The sequence below is a fragment of the Heloderma suspectum genome, chromosome 2 (genome assembly GCF_057233095.1).
Source record: "Heloderma suspectum isolate Gila_16-S chromosome 2, 16-S_ref, whole genome shotgun sequence".
Taxonomy (NCBI): domain Eukaryota; kingdom Metazoa; phylum Chordata; class Lepidosauria; order Squamata; family Helodermatidae; genus Heloderma; species Heloderma suspectum.
Window position 1 is genome coordinate 206,375,651 of NC_139459.1, and position 18,582 is coordinate 206,394,232.

An 18,582-nucleotide genomic window follows, 5' to 3' on the forward strand; every position below is an offset into this window, starting at 1 on the left:
GGGAGAGAGTGCAGGACAGGAGGGCCTGGCGTGCTATGGTCCATGGGGTCACGAAGAGTCGGACACGACTGAACGACAGAACAACAAAAATCAAGATTATATGTGATCAGTTCAACAACCCCCAGCATAGTATACTTAAAAAAAAAATTAGCAACCCTGGTAGTAAACACTGATGTTTTATGGATAAATTTACCAGAAGAGTACATTTTGTTCCAAAATTAATGGGGGATAAATAAATCACTTTGGCACTTTGAGAACAGCTCTTTCCCACTTATTCCAGCATTCAATGTCTGTCGTCTTTTTTGGTTCTCATGTTATGTAGGCCTGCCTTTGATAAATATGCAGCTGCTAACATGGTTCTGATAAGTAATGATGAAGAAATGTAGACTATCTTAGTGTTTATCAAGAGGCAGTGAATAAACACAACTTTTGGTATTGTTAACCAATCAAATAAAGTATTAGAAGTGGCAGAATTATACATAAAGATATAGGTGGGCAATTCATACATACAACACCATACCATAAGGAGTAGGGATATACTATGTCTTCAGCAGCTGGCCCATGGATCCTATGCTAGTCTGCCCCGGTGGATTTGCCCCATTTTCTGGCATGTTCGGTATTGAGAAATGGGTAGCCATCAGCAAGCACATTGTCAGAACTGAACAGGAACGACTGTTCTGGTCAGTTTCAGCAATCATCAAAACACATGAGTATTTTCACTTTAAAAACTAGAATTGGTATGATCAATAATAAATATGCGAGGGAACTTATTCAACAAACAGTACAGTTCAGAAAAACAAATTTCTTGTATAAAAAATTCAAATTATCGCTGCACTGATCAATCAAGGTCTTTCTGGTGTTTACCTTTGGATCTCCAAGAACTGCAAATCCAACTGACAGCTTTCTTTTCTGTCCTCCACTTAGTTTTTTAGCCTGGTTATCTTTAATGGTTTGCATATCCAAATCAAGTAAAACTTTCTGGACCTTATGAAATAAAGTACAAAAAGTATTTGATGGTAATAAAAGCAAGAAATAATCAAAGAATATTATAGTCCTTCAAACACAAGTCCTTCAAAATTGTGTATCTTATGGATTACGGACATTATCCATAACCTTCCCCTTGCCCTCTGCACACACGACTGTTTTTTAACTCCAAATTGTAAAAAAAAACTTATTTTGAGGATTTGAGATGAGAGCTTTTAAAAAGAGGATATGCTATTAGTGCACTTGTACTATTTGTTTCTTCAAACATCTTGCAGCAAGTATTCTCCCACCCGCACCGGGCCATCAAAGAAAAACTGTGATGTGAGAGAAAAGCAGGAGACTGAGGGAGGCAGGTGAAGAGACCATCAGACACACATCTGTAATGTGTTTCAGCAGGAATTTTTTTTTTTTAAGCAGGATGGATATTAATCATTCTGTTGCATTTCATGCATGCTGCATGAACTGCTCTGGGAACCAGTCAAAAAGCAAGATACAAATCTACCAAATAAATAAAAAATAAAATAAGCAACCATCTTTTTGAAAGTATGTATTTAAATATGTGTGTGGTAATGGGGTATGTCTAGAAAGGAAACTCTGAAAACATGGGTTTGCATACATCTCTCATGTGATTGTAAAATGGACAAGCTGGGAGGATTTCTTTTTAATTTTGTCAGCTTCTTTATTTTAGAATGACTACTAAAATAAAGCAGAATACATTAGGAATAGAGTTTAAAATCTTAGATGAATAAAAATCTTAATAAACCTTTGTATAAATTATAATCGTATGAATTTTAATATTATAATTATACACGTTTGTAGTATAAATTATTAGTTAATTGTTTCAGTTATATCTGTGCTCACAGATTCATAATGCACAAACTTTAATGGAGTTAAGCATGCCCAGCATAGTAAGATTATTTTATAAATCAAAATCATTACATGCACTTAATATAATTTTCACCTGATTTACTCACCTCTTGTATCATATCATTGGGAGGTATCCCTTTAATTGAGGCAACTACTGATAAATTCTCTTGCACTGTTAATACATCAAAATATATATCTAATTGCTGGCAAACTCCTATTATCTTTCTTACATCTAGCATTTCATCTATTTCCGAAACTCTATATCCATATATTGATGCAAACCCTAATGCATAAAGAAGAGGAGAGAAAGAAAAAAGATTACCACTCAGCTAGCTAGCAACAGGCAACATTCATCCAGATTTAGTGAAAAACAGCCATACGTAGAAACATCTTGCTTTACTCAGATGTCTTCCAGTGCTCTGAACAGTTTGGGGAATCCCCCACACCCAGATCATGGGACTGCAGGTGGGGAATGGCCAAATCCAGACAACAGAGTACAGCGGGAGGCTGGGCACCCGCTGCTGCCCTCATCCTCCTATGGACCAGGGTAAGTCGTGCTATCGGTTTAATTCTTCCTAGAAATTCCATTAACACTCTTTAAGACAAAAACAAAAAGAAAAGAGAGAAAATTGGGGACAAGAAAAGAAAAAGAAGCCAAAAGAGGCAAAGCAGACACATTTTGATTATATATTTACCATCAGATGGTGGGCACAACCCACAAAGAATGTTCATTAATGTTGTCTTTCCTGTTCCACTGTGTCCAAGTAATGCCGTGATCTGACCTTCATATATGTCAAAGGATAAACCTAATAAAAGAATGGAGCAACAGAGGTGGTGGTGGGTGGGTGGGGAATTAATGACCATGAGAAAGCATTGCTACAAGCATCACTATTAAATATTCAGGCACTGCCATAGAGGATACACTTCCATTCACCATTTAATATAACACTGAATAGTTAATATAACTAAACACCCAGATGACTGTATACAGGGATTGACAGACTTCAGGCTTGCATGATCTACTTTCTCTTTTACTAGAATTCCAAGATCCACCAGTCAGAGCAGGTACAAAACAGTCGCTTGTTAAGCAAGGTCAATTACCTACTGAATCCTATGACTCCATCCCATACACTGGGATAACCTGCATTTGGAAGTACATATCTACTTCTGAGTCACAACAGATCAACAATTCTAACACAAACTAGCCTGATCGCTGCACGTTGCCCAGGACAAAGGCAACCAATTAATACCTACCTTTTACAGGCAAGGATCACTGAGGCTGAGAGGTAAGCAAATGGCACAAAGGCAGCCATGACAGATTTTTTTTTTCCTGGCAATCTTGCTTGTGATTGTTAAACAAGTGAGAGTTGGAAACCCTTGCTGATCTACTGCAAATCACTTAGAGATCTCCAGCAGATCTTGATCTACCTTCTGCTCACCCCTAAGTTAATACATTAGTGAAGGCTAAGAGAAACTCTCCCACATGCTATGCCATTGCTCCCATTGTCAGAACACAACAAATGGACAGCGCCTAAGTGCAAGGACTCCCCCTACTTGTAGCATATAGTTGAAAAACTAAAAATTCTTACTTTTCAGAGCCTCCACAGTCTCACCCTTTTTAACAAAAGATTTCTGGACACGGTTGATTCTGAAAGAAAACATGCTAAATTGTTTTTTGGGTTTTTTTTAAGCCACACAGAGCTCTGGTATAAGATAAAAGCAAACAATATGCAGCGATCACATATTTATATTAACATAAATAATACTTCTTCAGTTTGCTATGAAAGCTTATCTACATATTTAAATTAGTACAGTTCTCCTGGGACAAAATGAAGGTGGAGGTCACATGTTTTAATCCTTCCCCATAACTCCCTGCCCAGAAAGAAAGTACTACATATTTTTTCCTGAACATATAATTTAACATTTCTTACATATTTTGATCCTGCATGATATGTTGGAGGAACATATGTGGTAGGAAAGATTGGGGTGCAGAACACAGTGCAATTGCTGTAAAACACTAAAAGGTAAATTTCTGAAGCACAGAGGTCACCAATTTATGCATGCCATGTTCCTGACACACATTGGTGATGCACATGTGCAAATTGCCAAGATACTTTGAAATTTCATAATTAACAGAGAACTTTTGACCACGTTTATAATGCTGAATGTATAACTTAGTGAGCAAATTACAATTATGATGGGGCAGTTTGCCCATCACTAATCTTAACTGCCAACTCACCACTATTCAAGAGAGCTTCATGAATGTAGAGGCCTCCTTGTTATTATTATTTTATTTATTATGTACATAATTTATATACGACTCTATATACAATAAAGTATCCAAGAGGTGAAAAATAAAATGGAAACAACAACACAGAATTAAAACCTTTACAATCAGATTGTGCCAATAAAATCATGGCTGGTTTGTTAGGGAAGGCTTGTTTAAACAAAAATGACTTCAGCAGATGCCCAAAACAAAACAATGATGGTGCCTGCCTGCCTGCCTGCCATCAACAGTCAGGGAATTTCATAGGTAGTGAGCCAATGAACTAAAAGCTGTACTCCAAGTGTACTCTAAATGGACTGCAGGTCTAGATGGAACCACCAGGAGTCCCTCATCTGATAACTTCAGATGAGGCATTTATCAGAAAACAAATGCTTAGTACATGCAACAGGTACATCTTAACCCTTGCATGCATGTTTATAGCGTGGTGATTTGATAGAGACTCTGTTGTTTAAAGGTTGCCTTTTGACTTTTTTCTTTGCTTATCGTCAATATGACAAAAAAGCATCACTTCACAAGACAGTCACAAATAATACTTATATATGCAAACTATCATACAATTCTCTTACACTACTTGATTACGCATCGATATTTCTTACTCAGTTACTGCATAAAGTTACACAGTTATTACTCACACAAAAATATCAATAACTGACATTAGCAGTTAAACTTAAACTACAGCTTAATCAATCATACCTGATAGCTTCTTTTCCTTGAAATTCAGGAGATACAGGCTCGATTATCTCAGTGAAATCTAAGCTCCCAGTAATGCTGCTCTCATGCAATTCCTTATAATTTCTTGTCCGCTTTACCCAAAATGAGGGCTTCAGAAAGAAGAAAAAACCTCGCCGCAATCCATATTCCCCTGAGCAATACAAAACAAAAAACAATCTTTAACATTAGATATTGGTAGAGCACAGTATACAGCAAGCTGGGAGAATGAGCTCACATGTATTCAACTTCTCACTCTTCTGATACTTGTAACATAGCGGCATGGCTGAGACGTAGTGACATTTAGCATCTGGGAATGAATCTGGCAAGCCTTGGGCTCACAGACTTCCTTCTCCTCTTCCAGTGTAGCCACAAGGAGATTAGAAGTATCTGTTTCTGTTTTTAAACTAACTGCGGTTTGTTCTTATATCCAACAAAAGCAAGCTGTGGTTAGTTTAAACTATGGTTTATAGAAAGAAGCCAGGATCAAACCATGGTTTCTGAACGAACCACATTTCCCAGTTCAGATGTAATGAGATACTCTGGTTAGTTTAAACCCACAAGTAGTGCTTCTAATCTCTGCATGGCAATGCAGGAGGGAAAGAGGAACACACACATCTGAGACTTGCCCAAGCTCATCCTGGTCCCACTAAACTATGGTTTAGCGTTATGTTTAAACCAGGACATGGCAATTAAATTATCTGAGACAGTGGTGCAGCTAATGCTGGATCTAGGGCTGAAGTCCAGGACCCTGCAGCCCAGGGGTCTCACAAATGACAGTATATAAGGTGCTAGGTTTGGGGACAATGGCAAACAAGCTTGGCCTCAGCCCCTGGGCTAGCATGGGCATACCAGGGCTCACCAAGGCTAATGCCAGATGCCGCAGAATCCTTTCTCTCTTCTGACCTTTTAAAACGTTTTATACTCAGCCAGGCATGTACATGGCTACAGATGCTCTTTTTATTATTTTTACTTCAAAAATATTTTCTATGACAAAATGGAGCTTATTCTTAAGTAAATGTGTTTAGCATCAAGTCAGCAGAAACAAACTCCATTTTATTCCTATAGTGATTATGGTGCTATGATTTACATGAGTTAAAAATGCAGAACTATACAGGTTCTGAGTATTTTTGTATCAAGGATAGCAAACAATTTTCCCTCTAAAATATCAGGAATATAGACACAGTTATAAAGCACAGAATGGCAAAGGGGAAAGAGAAATGTTAGTTGTGAACTTCAGAACTGAAGCAGTACACATGGCTGTCTAAAAGGGGTGTCCTGTAAGAAGTGCATGGGCAAATCCGTCTGGCAGCTGTTTTGCGAGACATTCTCACAAAATGCCAAATGTGTCCACGAATCCAAAATGATTAGGGACGCCATAAGGCCAAAACTCCAGAAGAGGCAGGGTGGATAGAAAGAGATTTTTTTAAAAAATCGGATGTTCTGGATTTTTTAAAAAAAGATGTAAATATTGATTCTGTGAAATAATAGAGGGCAGAACAATCAAAAGCGGGGCTGGAGAAGAGTGGTGCAGGGAGATTTTTTCTTTCTTTTTCACTATGCCAGCTCCCAACTGGATCCAAGGTGCTGCTGGCCCACCCCACCCCTGAAATGCCCTGTTTGGGGGCATTCTGCCATTTACCACTAGTGGGAGTGCCAGCAGCTCTGGTTTTACATCTGCAGAGGTTTCTATAGGTGGAACAGGGCTGCTCGGGCAGATGGAGCCTCCCTGGCTAGTGGAGCTCCTCTTTGCTGTTGGAGGCCACCCAATTCTGACCCCCTCCAGTGAACTAGCTTCAAGGATTAGGGTTGCACTATAGGTTACTATTAAGATAAACATGTAAGCCTTACAATTGTTCTGTAAACTGAATCAGTGCCTCTGCCACAGTCATCAGGAGTAGGTTGGCTTGTTTGATTGTTTGTTTGTTTGTTTGTTTAAAGCTAGTGGGTCTTAATTGCCCATTCAAGACCAAGCCACCCCCAAATACTTTGCATTACAACAGGGAACAAGGTATTGTTGCCTGGAAATTTTCATCCCCCCCCCCCCCCCAAGCTTCTCTGAGGACTGCAGCTATGTTCAGAGGAACAAGAAATTCAGAGTTGGAGACAGATGCCATCAGCATCCCTGCTAATAAAAAAGTGCTGGCACTGTCTTGTGAGCCCTGGCTTCACTACATCATTGCCTACATGATGCTACTGAATTTATGCTTCATTTGGACTTTAATACCAAGCACTTGTCGTTGTTTAGTTCTTTTGTATTTTTTGCTGATTCTATCAAACATACCTGGAATCACCTGATCCAAATAAATCCCTAGGAGTAGATAAAGCATGCTATCAAGGGTCAATAGTGTAAAAGTAATAACTAGTGGATAAGGGCCATGAGTTAAATTTGAGAAAATAGCTCCTTCGTCATAATCTTCCAGATGCATAACCTGCAAGGAAATATGAAAGATGCAAAGGAATATGAAAAAGGTATGGAACATTATTAATATATTAAGGAAAAATAATGTAACACTATATAAATCTAGGTGATTGGTTGTCATGGAAGAATACTAGTAGCAGTGATGGGCATACTTCTCTAGGCTCGATTCAGATTGGAACCAGTAATTATGAGCTACAGTGGAAAAGGCTCAGAAGAAGTACTCTTTTTCACAGTCCTAAATTTGTTCTTAACTGCTGCTTCCCTATGAGCTTCCAACGCCCTTTACTTGGTGACTGGTGCTGTGACCATGGCAAGAGAGAGGAAGGTTGTGGGTTGAAGTAACAGGTAATGATAGGGTTAAATTGAGTCTTTCATTATATTGGGTTGGTCCAGATACTCCAGCTTCAGACTGTTCTTGTGTTTTACTGTCATGTTCCTATTTAGCTCCATTTGCTTGTTCTTCAAAAAACAGCTTATGATTTGGGCCTACAAAACAAGTAGATTCTGCCTTCTTTAAAAGTGAGAAACAGCAGGTTTCTCTCCCCACCCCTTCTCTTCCTCACTCCTCCTTTCCCTTGCACCTAATATGCTGCTATAGTTGTGTGCTAGGAGTCCTGGGAAATGTAGTTTCCCCAGAGCACTAAATGTCCATACTATCATCCAGGTTCCTGGAACATGATGCTATTATAGCAGCATTTCAGACACGAGGAAGGGGGCAGCGGCCGGGGGGGGGGGGGGGGACTCCCTGCCAGTACCACAGCAACCAGGTAGGAGTGAGAGGAGGTGGGCGTAGGAGTGAGAGGAATTAACAGTTAAACCAGAGGATAAACTCAGGGGCTGCAATGCTCACCTTGCATTGAAGCTGAATACTATGCATCACCAAGGTTTGTATTTCAAGCTAAGGAATTACAAACTTGGGCAGCATCACTACTTAAGAGTCACATTTTCATGGTGGGAATACAGTATGACTTACAATGTAAACGTTTTCTACAAAAAGTGCATGATATCAGATGCAGCCTTTTGCCACAGACTAATGATTCCGCTATCCACATCTTATATCAGAAAAATTAGTTCTGCACAGTAGCCCAGTGTCTCTGTTCAATTTCAACAGAAGTCATAGAGAAAAAACATCAGTAAACAAGTAGCACATTTCCCAAAAGTTTAAGGCATATGCTTGTCATATGTTTGTATTCTGAGACAAAACATTTGAGTATCATCATATCTGGTATTTGAGCCACAGTGAAGTTACTGTTCATAAAAGGATGCAGTAGCAAGCAAATTAGACACTTTACTAACCTGTGCAACACCAACTAAAAATGTGCACTCACACAGTGGGCTTAATGACCACACAAAGGACTTTGGAAAATCTTCCACCAAGACAATAGTCAGGCCAACAGCACCAAAAGCCACAGTTGTGAAATACTGAGCTGAGCCAGCATGTGTTGATTTTTTAAAAATGGAAGTTAACATAAACGCAAAGGAAACCTAAACAGAGATGGAAATACAAGAAATCCTGATTAGCAATACTGGAATCAAAGTTTTTTTCTGTGAATAATGTAATTATTGCAAAAAGAAAAAAAGCAACACGTGGCTCACTGCAGACAATATAATATAGTGATGAAAGACATCAGCTGGCTTTATTAGGCTGAGTACGTTTCCCTAACACTGCTAACTCCTTTGATGCAATGTAGTATGAGTAATTTGAGTTTGGTCATGAGACCAGAGAGGGTATTTAAAGCAATAAAGAACACATTAGGACAATATGTTCTTTTAATGATCCAGCTATAAAACAAGCAACAGGTTGCCTTCTCAAAAATGATCTATTAAGATTTGCGGTTCAGAAATAAATGTCAATGGCCAAGACACAATTCAGATAACAATGTAGTTTTTACACTGAATGGGATTTTACATAGTAATTTATTTATTAATCAAGGCATAGATCCGGAGTAGCCCTTTCATTCACGAAAGGGCTACTCCTGTTTCTTGGAGGGTTGGTGATCCAGGTGAGGCTGTCCTTCACAGAAGGGAGATACGAGGTGACTTCCCCCTGCAGCTTCTTGTGCCATCTCCCATGCTGTTCCAGAGGACCTTCCAACCCTCCACAGGTTTTCAGAGGGTGGGTGCAGGGTGCAGTGGAAAAATATGCCCCCCACCCCCTTCCATGAACAAGAAGTTTCAGGAGCAGAACTCTGCTCACAGGATTTCTGGATCCAACCCTACATGTAATACCCTGTCTTCCAGCCCAGATTGGTCCTTCAAGCAGTTTACAACTAAAATCCTCATAAATGTTAAAATATAATTAGGTATTTCTTTGTGGGGAGGGAGGTGGGGGGCGGTCTCTCTTGTTGAGCCTAGCAGTAGGCAATGCAGTTCAGGCTCTTCCCAAGGGTGGGGGTAGAAGGACTTGTGATCTCTGTGCCACCTGGACTAATGTCTGGTTCAGAAAGCATTGAACTATATATCATCAGATTTTATAATTCTTCAAAAGTTAGACGTTTTTGACTTTGCATTTAGAAAGCATATTATGAGAGAAAATATGTTCGGTGCTACGTAATTAATCTTATCATATCAAGTGGTATAGAAGGAGTTCAAATACATAAATAACTATTGGAATTTCATGTAGATTTTTTTAAACTAAATATTGTAGACCAACAATACAGATGGAACAGACATGGGAGTGAAGATGAGTGAACATGACATGGACTGAAATAGGCAGATTTATCCATCCCTAAGCAAAAGCAATAGGGCAGCACATGTGTCTGCCCCATTCACATATCATATCAGGATAAAAGATTATGTTCTTTACATGAAAAGCACATGACGAAGGGAGCAATCCTATGGCCGCTAGACAGCGGCTAGACGGCCATAGGATATGTCGTTTTCCGGGAACCGACCTCGAAGCCTGTGCTTCCCGGGAGAACCGACTTCCCCGCACTTCTGCGCTGCCTCTGAGGCAGCGCGGAACAGCCCCATCCTCCGCGCTAGCAAGAGGAGTGCGGAGAGGTCAGAAAGGGACATGGCTGGGGGTGTTCCGGGGCGGGGAGGGCAGAACTGCATGTACAACACATCCTATGTGTCGTACAGCAGCCTCCTTCCCCGCTCCGTGCTCAACTTCCATACCGAGGCCGCTGTATCCAGGGCAGCTCAGGACTTTATGGCCACCATCACAACCATGGGGCTGTCCCAACTTGTCATCAGCTTGACACATGTAAAAGGACACATACTTGATCTGGTTTTCTCAACTGGGCAGGAGGATGTTGATCTGAAAGTGGTCCCTTTGTTGTGGTCAGATCACTTCCTGCTGAGGTTTAGACTCTTGGCAGCCTTGCCCCTCTGCAAGGGTGGGGGACCTATTAAATTGGTCTGCCCAGAGAGGCTAATGGATTATGACGGATTCCAGAGGGCTCTGGGGGATTTTCCTGCTGGTATGGCTGGAGCTCCTGTTGAAGCCCAGGTCGCTCTGTGGAATGCAGAGATGACTCGGGCAGTTGACACGATCGTGCCCAAGCACCCTCCCTCTCTGAGCAGAGCCTGGCCAGCTCGTTGGTATACACCTGAGCTGAGGGCAATGAAGCAAGAAGGGAAATAACTAGAACGCAGGTGGAGGAAAACTCGTGCTGAGTCTGACCGAACACAGGTTAGAGCTCATCATTGAGCCTACTCTGTGGCGGTGAGGGTGGCAAAGAGACAGTTCTTTTCCACCAGCATTGCATCTTCTCAGTGTTGTCCAGCAGAGCTTTTCCAAGTGGTTTGTGGCCTGTTACATTCTGGGCCAGGGAGAGAGACTTCAGAACACTTGGTAACACGCTGTGATGAGTTTGCACAGCACTTTGAAGATAAAGTTGCTCAGATTCGTCATGAATTGGACACCACGATTAATGCAGTTCCACTGGTAGAGGCGTTCAGAGCACTGTCTGCTCCAGTTTTATTGGATGAGTTTCAGTTATTGAGGCCTGAGGATGTGGACAAGGTGCCTGGCCACGTTCAGTCAACCACCTGTGTGCTCAACCCTTGCCCTTCATGGCTTATTACATCAAACAAGGAGGGGATATCCGGCTGGGTCCAGGAGGTTGTAAATTCCTCCTTGAGAGAAGGAGTGGTACCGGCCTCTTTAAAAGAGGCAGTAATTAGGCCACTCCTGAAAAAGCCCAACCTGGACCCGGAGGATGTTAACAATTATAGGCCAGTGGCCAACATCCTCTTCCTGGGCAAGATGCTTGAGCGTGTGGTTGCACGACAACTCCAGGCACTCTTGAATGAAATGGATTACCTAGATCCATTTCAACTGGGCTTCATGCCTGGTTTTGGAACAGAACCTGCCTTGGTCACCCTGTGGGATGACCTCTGCCGGGAGAGGGACAGGGGAAGTGTGACCCTGTTGATTCTCCTGGACCTCTCAGCAGCTTTCGATACCATCGACCATGGTATCCTTCTGGATAGGGTGTCTGGGCTGGGAGTTGGAGGCACTGCACTGCAGTGGTTCCACTCCTATTTGGATGGCTGATTCCAGAAGGTGGTGCTGGGGGTTATTGCTCTGTGCCATGGCAATTGTGCCATGGCATTCCACGGGGCTCTATTTTATCCCCTATGCTGTTTAACATCTACGTGAAACTGCTGGTGGAGGTTATCCAGAGGTGTGGGCTGAGATGCCATCAATATGTGGATGACACCCAGCTCTACCTCTCTTTCTCATCAAACCCAGGTGAGGCAATGGCTGTTCTGGATCAGTGCCTGGGCACAGTAATGGGCTGGATGAGGGCCAATAAACTGAAACTCAATCCAGACAAGATGGAGGTACTGTTAGTGGGTGGTTTGTCTGCTCAGCTAGGTGATATTCAACCTGTTCTGGACGGGGTTGCACTCCCCCTAAAAGATAAGGTTTGTAGTTTGGGGGTGCTCTTGAACCCAGAACTGTCACTTGAGTCACAGATAAACTCAGTGGCACAGAGCACTTTTTATCAGCTTAGGCTGGTATACAAACTACACCCTTATCTGGACAGCCTAGCTACAGTTATCCATGCTCTGATAACTTCTCGTCTGGATTACTGCAATGCGTTACATGTGGGGCTCCTTTGAAAACAGTCCAGAAACTTCAGCTAGTCCAAAATAGGGCAGCAAGATTATTAACAGGGACTGGCCAACGAGATCACATTACGCCAGTACTTTTCCAGTTGCACTGGCTGCCAGTCCATTTCTGGGGTTGATTCAAAGTGCTGGTATTAACATTCAAAGCCCTTAATTGCTTGGGGCCAGGTTATCTGAAGGATCGCTTCCTCCCATATGTGCCTGCCTGGACCCTAACATCATCCTCAGTGTCCTTCTCTGTGAATACCTGCCGAAGTAAGTGAGGCGGGTAGCTACCAGGAAAAGGGACTTCTCTGCTGTGGCACCCCGGTTGTGGAATGAGCTCCCTAGAGAAGTTTGCACCTATGTTGTATTCCTTCCGGCACCGGGTGAAGACCCTTTTATTCTTCCAGGCATTTTAGCTTCCTAGTCTTTTAGATCTGGTGTTTTAAATCCGTATTTTAAATCTCTGCACTGCTGCTAGATTTTATTCAGGTTTTATTCTGGTTGTATTGTTATATTGTGGTTTTAATGTTTTAATGTTTTATATTGGTTTATCCTGCGCTTTTTAGTTTTAATTTCTGTGAACTGCCCAGAGAGCTTTGGCTATTCAGTGGTATAGAAATTAAATAAATACATACATACATGCATAAGGTAAAGGTAAAGGTGTCCCCAACCAGTCGTGTCCGACTCTAGGGTGCGGTGCTCATCCCCGTTTCTAAGCCGAAGAGCCAGCGCTGTCTGAAGACGCTTCCATGGTCATGTGGCCAACATGACTAAACACCGAGGTGCACGGAATGCTGTTACCTTTCCCGCCAAGGCATTACCTATTTATCTACTTGCAATTTCTTGCTTTCAAACTGCTAGGTAGGCAGGAGCTGGGACTGAAGACGGGAGCTCACTCCGTCACGCGGCACTCGGGTCTTGAACTGCTGTCCTGCCGACCTCCGGTCTGCAGTTCAGCGTCTTAACCACTAAGCCACCGCGGCCCCGTGTACATGCATACATACATACATAAAACAGATCTAGGTTGTGTGAAAACTACTAAAAGCAACAGAGTGCAGTAAAGGTGACAGTGAAATTTAGTCATCCGCCCTGCCGTGTAGCCCATTTCATGTAAAGCAGGAGTGGGCATCTTCAGGAGGTCTGAGGAACATTTTCACCCCTCACCCCCCTCACACCAAAAAAAATAAACTTTTTTTAATTAAAAATGGCATCTGGATCAGCTACAGAGTGCCAAATGGGCTGTTTACAAGCTAATTTTGACCCTTTGGCCACTGTGGTAGCTTCAGAGTGAAAAGGTTTTTAAAAGGTCAAAGCAGCTGTCCTGGATGCATCATCATCATCATCATTATTATTATTATTATTATTTTACAATTGGTTGGGTGGGTGACAGGGGCTGCATGCCGCCCACAGGGTGCATGTTGTCCATCCCTGATGTAAAGAATATACTCTCCATCATCATTTGATATGTGAATAGAGACAGACGTGGATGAATGGATGCCCTGTCACATCTAGTTTGGCCTTAAGAACGCAGACAAATCAGAATCAATGAGAGTCATCTAGAGCTAAGTAGTAATTTTGCCAAGATGAATTGGGGCCTTTGTTCACTGACACCTAAGAAAACTCTTTAAATGCTTTTAGTGTGAAAGAGGAAAACAATGAATATCACAGTTCGGTCTAGTACTGGGGGAAAGGGAGGAAGGATTGTGAAGTTCATAGCCATCTCAATTCATTCAACATAAAATGAGACATTACGTCTGCCCAAACATATAAGCAATAAGTAATTATTTGGGATCTTATCTTATGGGGTAACGTGCCTGCCATCATTCAGAGCAGAGAGAGAAAATCACATTAGAAATGAACTGTCAAACAGCACAATTCTATCCTTGACTTACGCTGGCTGACTAAGGATAGGATCCTTATTAAGTGCACTTGCACACTGTTGGATGCTGGAGATACACTGGCGGGGATCTACAGAAGTATAGCACCATGATTGTGCTGACATAACATTATGCAAGCAAAAGCACAACCATGGCACACTGCTGGCATAAGGGCAAAATCTGGCAGAGTTGGGGTGTGATGGAGGAGTTGTGGAACTCAGTCAGAACCCTACGCTAACTAAGAGGTCAGTTCCACCCCCAGTGATGGTGTAACATTACAACAAATGAGATGGTATAAGTTAAAACACTCCCACTCATCCCACTCTGCAAGGAGAGGAATCCAATTAATTCTGCATCCCATTATGGCACACCAACAGCAATATATAACACAGCTCAGCTGGCTAGATAAGTGGCATTTGGGCGGGTGAGGGGGGATACATCACTTTTTCTACATGTCTACAGAACCTAGATCACAGAAGTGGAACTAGTCATGGGAGCTATGGAGAAAGCGCACTTTGCACAAAATGGAACTACTTTGTTTTTAGTCCTGGCTGGCCGTTTGAAGGGCATATTGTGTTGTGTCTTCGCAGAATCCTTCCTGCAGCCTTCGCCAACCTTGTGCCCTGCAAAGGTTTGGGACTTCAGATCCCATCAGCCCCGCCACCATGGCCCACTGTCAGCAATGCTGGGAATTGTAGCCCAAAACCTCTGGAGCACATCAGGTTGGGGAAGGCTGACTTACAAATACCATCTCTTAAGATTCCAGATAACAAACAGGCGATAGAGACTTCCACTACTACAACCGGGGCTGAGAGGACATGGCACCCCATAGAGAGTTTGTCAGGATTGGGAAAGTCTCTGAATATTACTTCTGCAGATGTTTCCCGTTCCTGCTCACTTCTCCCCTGCCCTAGCTGCAATATGGGCTAACTGTGTGAAGATTCAAACATCTTTCCTCCCCGAACAGGTCTCTGACACAGGGTAAATATGCACGGTGCAGAAATGGGGGCTATTAGTCACAAACCCCCACATTTGGGTGAGGCCTCATCACTAAGGATGGACGAATCTGACAATTTTGCTTTGAATTTTTAAAATCTTGAGTTCTTTCTGTCCCATATATGAAGAAATTTATGCAGGACACAGAATAATGGGCTCAAGTTACAGGAAGCCAGATTCCGGCTGAACAAAAGGAAAAACTTCCCGACTGTTAGAGCAATACGACAACAGAACCAATTACCTAGGGAGGTTGGGGGTCTCCCACACTGGAGGCGTTCAAGACGAGGCTGGACAGCCATCTGTCAGGGATGCTCTGACTTGGATTCCTGCATTGAGCAGGGGGTTGGACTCGATGGCCTTGTAGGCCCCTTCCAACCCTACTATTCTATGATTCTATAAAATCTGAGAATTTTTGTGAGTTCTTATGAAAAAACGAACCAAACAAAATTCTCACCCATTTGCACTGGCCACATCCAATAGGTTGTTATTCCTAGCATGAGGAACACCATGTTGTACCTGCCTGCCATGCAACTGTTGAAGATGAGGAACCTGTCTGAAAAAAGAGGTGGTAACCCCAATTCACCACCATAAACATGGCTGAATATACAGGGATTCAAACCTAGATTCTTAAGAGCCAAGCACTCAAAGCCCTCTGCCTGGATGGACAAATCTGTCAGCTGTACTTTCTCCCACATTTATTTTTAAATCTCAAGTTCTTTCCATCCTGTTTTTGGAGAAATTTGTGAATTTTGGTAAGCTCTTATAAAAAAAAAAGGGGGGGAGAGAGAAAGTCTCATCCATAACTACTCACCATACACCAGCGAAGGTGGTGTATGGTGGAAGCACAGTCCTCTTCGTGAATGAAAATCAAGTACTTGACTCTAACTATAGCTACTGCAGGCTGAACACCTTGCAAGAACAGAGGTAGGGCAAAAAAAAGAGCCAAACACCGCCTCTCACGAAATCAGGTGCAATTCCCTACATGGGATGGAACAGTCTTGTCTCAGTGACTACATTATTTACCTACCACCCAATGCGGATAGCAGGAAGTGTAAATGGATAGGATGAAGGAGACTGGGCGAAAATGCCAACTAGCTATATGAAGCTACACAGCTGGTCCATGTATAATCCCATCTGGTTGGCTAAATCACTGCATTGTCTCAGGCAAACCCTGTGTGGGGGTCCTTGCAAGCTTTTCCAGTGGGAGACTGAGTCCACAACTTGAGCACAAGACAACATGCATTCTATAGTTGTGCTGTTGCACACAGCAATGACTCCATAAAAAGCTCCTTCAATCTTGAATTATATAGCTTGATCCACGGGCTGGGTCCCTGGGGAATTACAAAGGCCCCATCACGTATTTCCTGCTTGCTCTGGTGTCTGTATGGTTAAAAATCTATTCTATACAGTGGGAGGTATGGGTTCTAATCCTGTCTTCTCCACCTTTTGGCATCAGACTTCACTGTTGCTAGCCCAGCAGCCCCAAACTGAACTTTTTTGGAGAATCAATTCAATGTTTCCCTGTAGCGGGGCTTGAACTCCTATCTTCTACTTCTCATCTCAAAATGCATTCTTGCTGAACTACCAGAGAGGTCCTAGTGCTGGGCCCTCTGCCGAGCCTGTTGAGGTTCCTACACGTTCTTATTAATATGGTCTTCTCACTTGCAAATAGCTTGCGTCTCTCACAGCTACATAATTCTTTGTGAGGGAGCATTATTCTTCAGCGGGGCGTAAACCCTGCTCCTGTGGAGCCTGTGGGTTCTCCATACAGGCTTAATGTGGCTGGGTGTTATGACAAGACCAGCCTTCATTCTCTGTATGGCCCTGTGTGCATGCCTCTCAAAAAGGGATTTGTTTGTTTGCAGCCTCTCTGTCTAGGACTACAAGGGGATTCAAACCCCTCTCTATAAGGAGCCCTAGAGTATCTAGCTATGGATATCAGCTGCTGAATGCCTGTTCACTATGCCTTAGTGTTCTATACTAAGCAGGGTGCTGTGGTGTCTCATGGTTGCTGGTTTGTGTTTTGTATGTGTTCTGAGTAGGGTGACATTCATGGGGTCCTTCTGCAATCACTGTTTGTTGATTGGTTCTTTCCATGCATAGCTAATATGGGGGAGTTATCTTCATGCAACATAGTGATTGGAAAGGTGGCAGAATTGCCATGGATGCTGGGGAAGTACCTGTCAGTGTTTCTATGTTGTCTCTGGTTTAAAGAGGTATCATTTTGCTGAAAGTGCACAGGATCTTGACTACATTTCCCCAACATTATGCCTGTATTAGCAGCTGCCTCCTTAACATGATCATAGGTTTGCTTTGTATGTCAATAGCAAGAAGGACTCTAAAACACAATATAATGACAACAAGCACACACACACACATATGCACACACTTACGGAGGATATTCCATATAGGAAAAAAAGATGAAATATCACAAAGCTGCTACTTTTGGGAAAGAGCGAAGAGAATGTTGCAATGATTGACATGAGAAGGGACATGACAAATATCAGACTGGTGTACAGTAAGACCCAAGAAAGCCTAGAAAAAGGAAAAACACAATGAAGGTTCACAAATTCAAAGTCATCTGAACAAACTACTAGTAGAAGCTAAATGTTATTCAATGCTGTACAAAGTGATAGCCCTCAAATGAGCCCTTACATGAAAGGAAGCATAGAATTGTAGCAGACACAGTGCAATGAATTCAGCCTTATTCTTCTAATTTTGTTGCAATGCATGTAGTTAACCCAAAACCAGGAGAAATGAGATTTTTTGATAGGGAAGAAAACAGCTAGTTAATATTAGGCTTGGTCATGGAGAGCACATCTGGGCTGTTTCATTGAAAAGAATGCAACTAATCCCATACATCCTTTGCATGAGATTATGGAGCAGGCAATTGTAGCAGACATATTAATTCTTTCATATTCATCTACACATTTTGGCACCAATGGGGGATTTCTTGCCAAATAGCACTGTCAGAGAAGGAATTTTCCTCACGATTGCAATGGGGGAAGAAAGGATTAAATTCTACCTCCATGCCTGCTATGACCCATTAATTGTCAGCACTCCTAGTGATGCTTTTTGCATTTTTAAAAGCCCGCACATTAAATCAAAAGATTTCTTTAGTGCCAAGTCTAGCTTGGGCCTCAGTGACAAATTGCTTGGAACGTGAGGTGGTGACAAGTGTTTGGCTGTTCCTCCAGTCTTTTGTGTTGTTTAAATCAAACCAGTTACTGCTTGGTATACAGCCTCATATGTTGGGTACTCTGCAGATTGTGGAATTATTTATTCTGCCTCCCTAACTTTGAGACATTGGGATGTATCCAAGGTTAGTCTAACTGAACTCCCATTCATTTCAATGGGTCTACTCCAAGTAT

General features: G+C 42.3%; 1 protein-coding gene across 1 annotated transcript in view; it reads right to left on the reverse strand.

Moving 5' to 3' along the window:
* LOC146353870 (cholesterol transporter ABCA5-like) overlaps positions 1 to 18,582 on the reverse strand; it is a 75,579-nt gene that overhangs the window by 36,982 nt on the left and 20,015 nt on the right. The window contains exons 7-14 of the mRNA XM_084837523.1: positions 17,605 to 17,746; positions 8,565 to 8,753; positions 7,131 to 7,278; positions 4,832 to 5,000; positions 3,441 to 3,499; positions 2,547 to 2,657; positions 1,959 to 2,134; positions 865 to 984 (exon numbers count right to left, since the gene is read on the reverse strand). Coding sequence (XP_084693649.1) covers positions 865 to 984; positions 1,959 to 2,134; positions 2,547 to 2,657; positions 3,441 to 3,499; positions 4,832 to 5,000; positions 7,131 to 7,278; positions 8,565 to 8,753; positions 17,605 to 17,746 — 1,114 coding nt within the window. The remainder of the gene's footprint in view (positions 1 to 864; positions 985 to 1,958; positions 2,135 to 2,546; positions 2,658 to 3,440; positions 3,500 to 4,831; positions 5,001 to 7,130; positions 7,279 to 8,564; positions 8,754 to 17,604; positions 17,747 to 18,582) is intronic.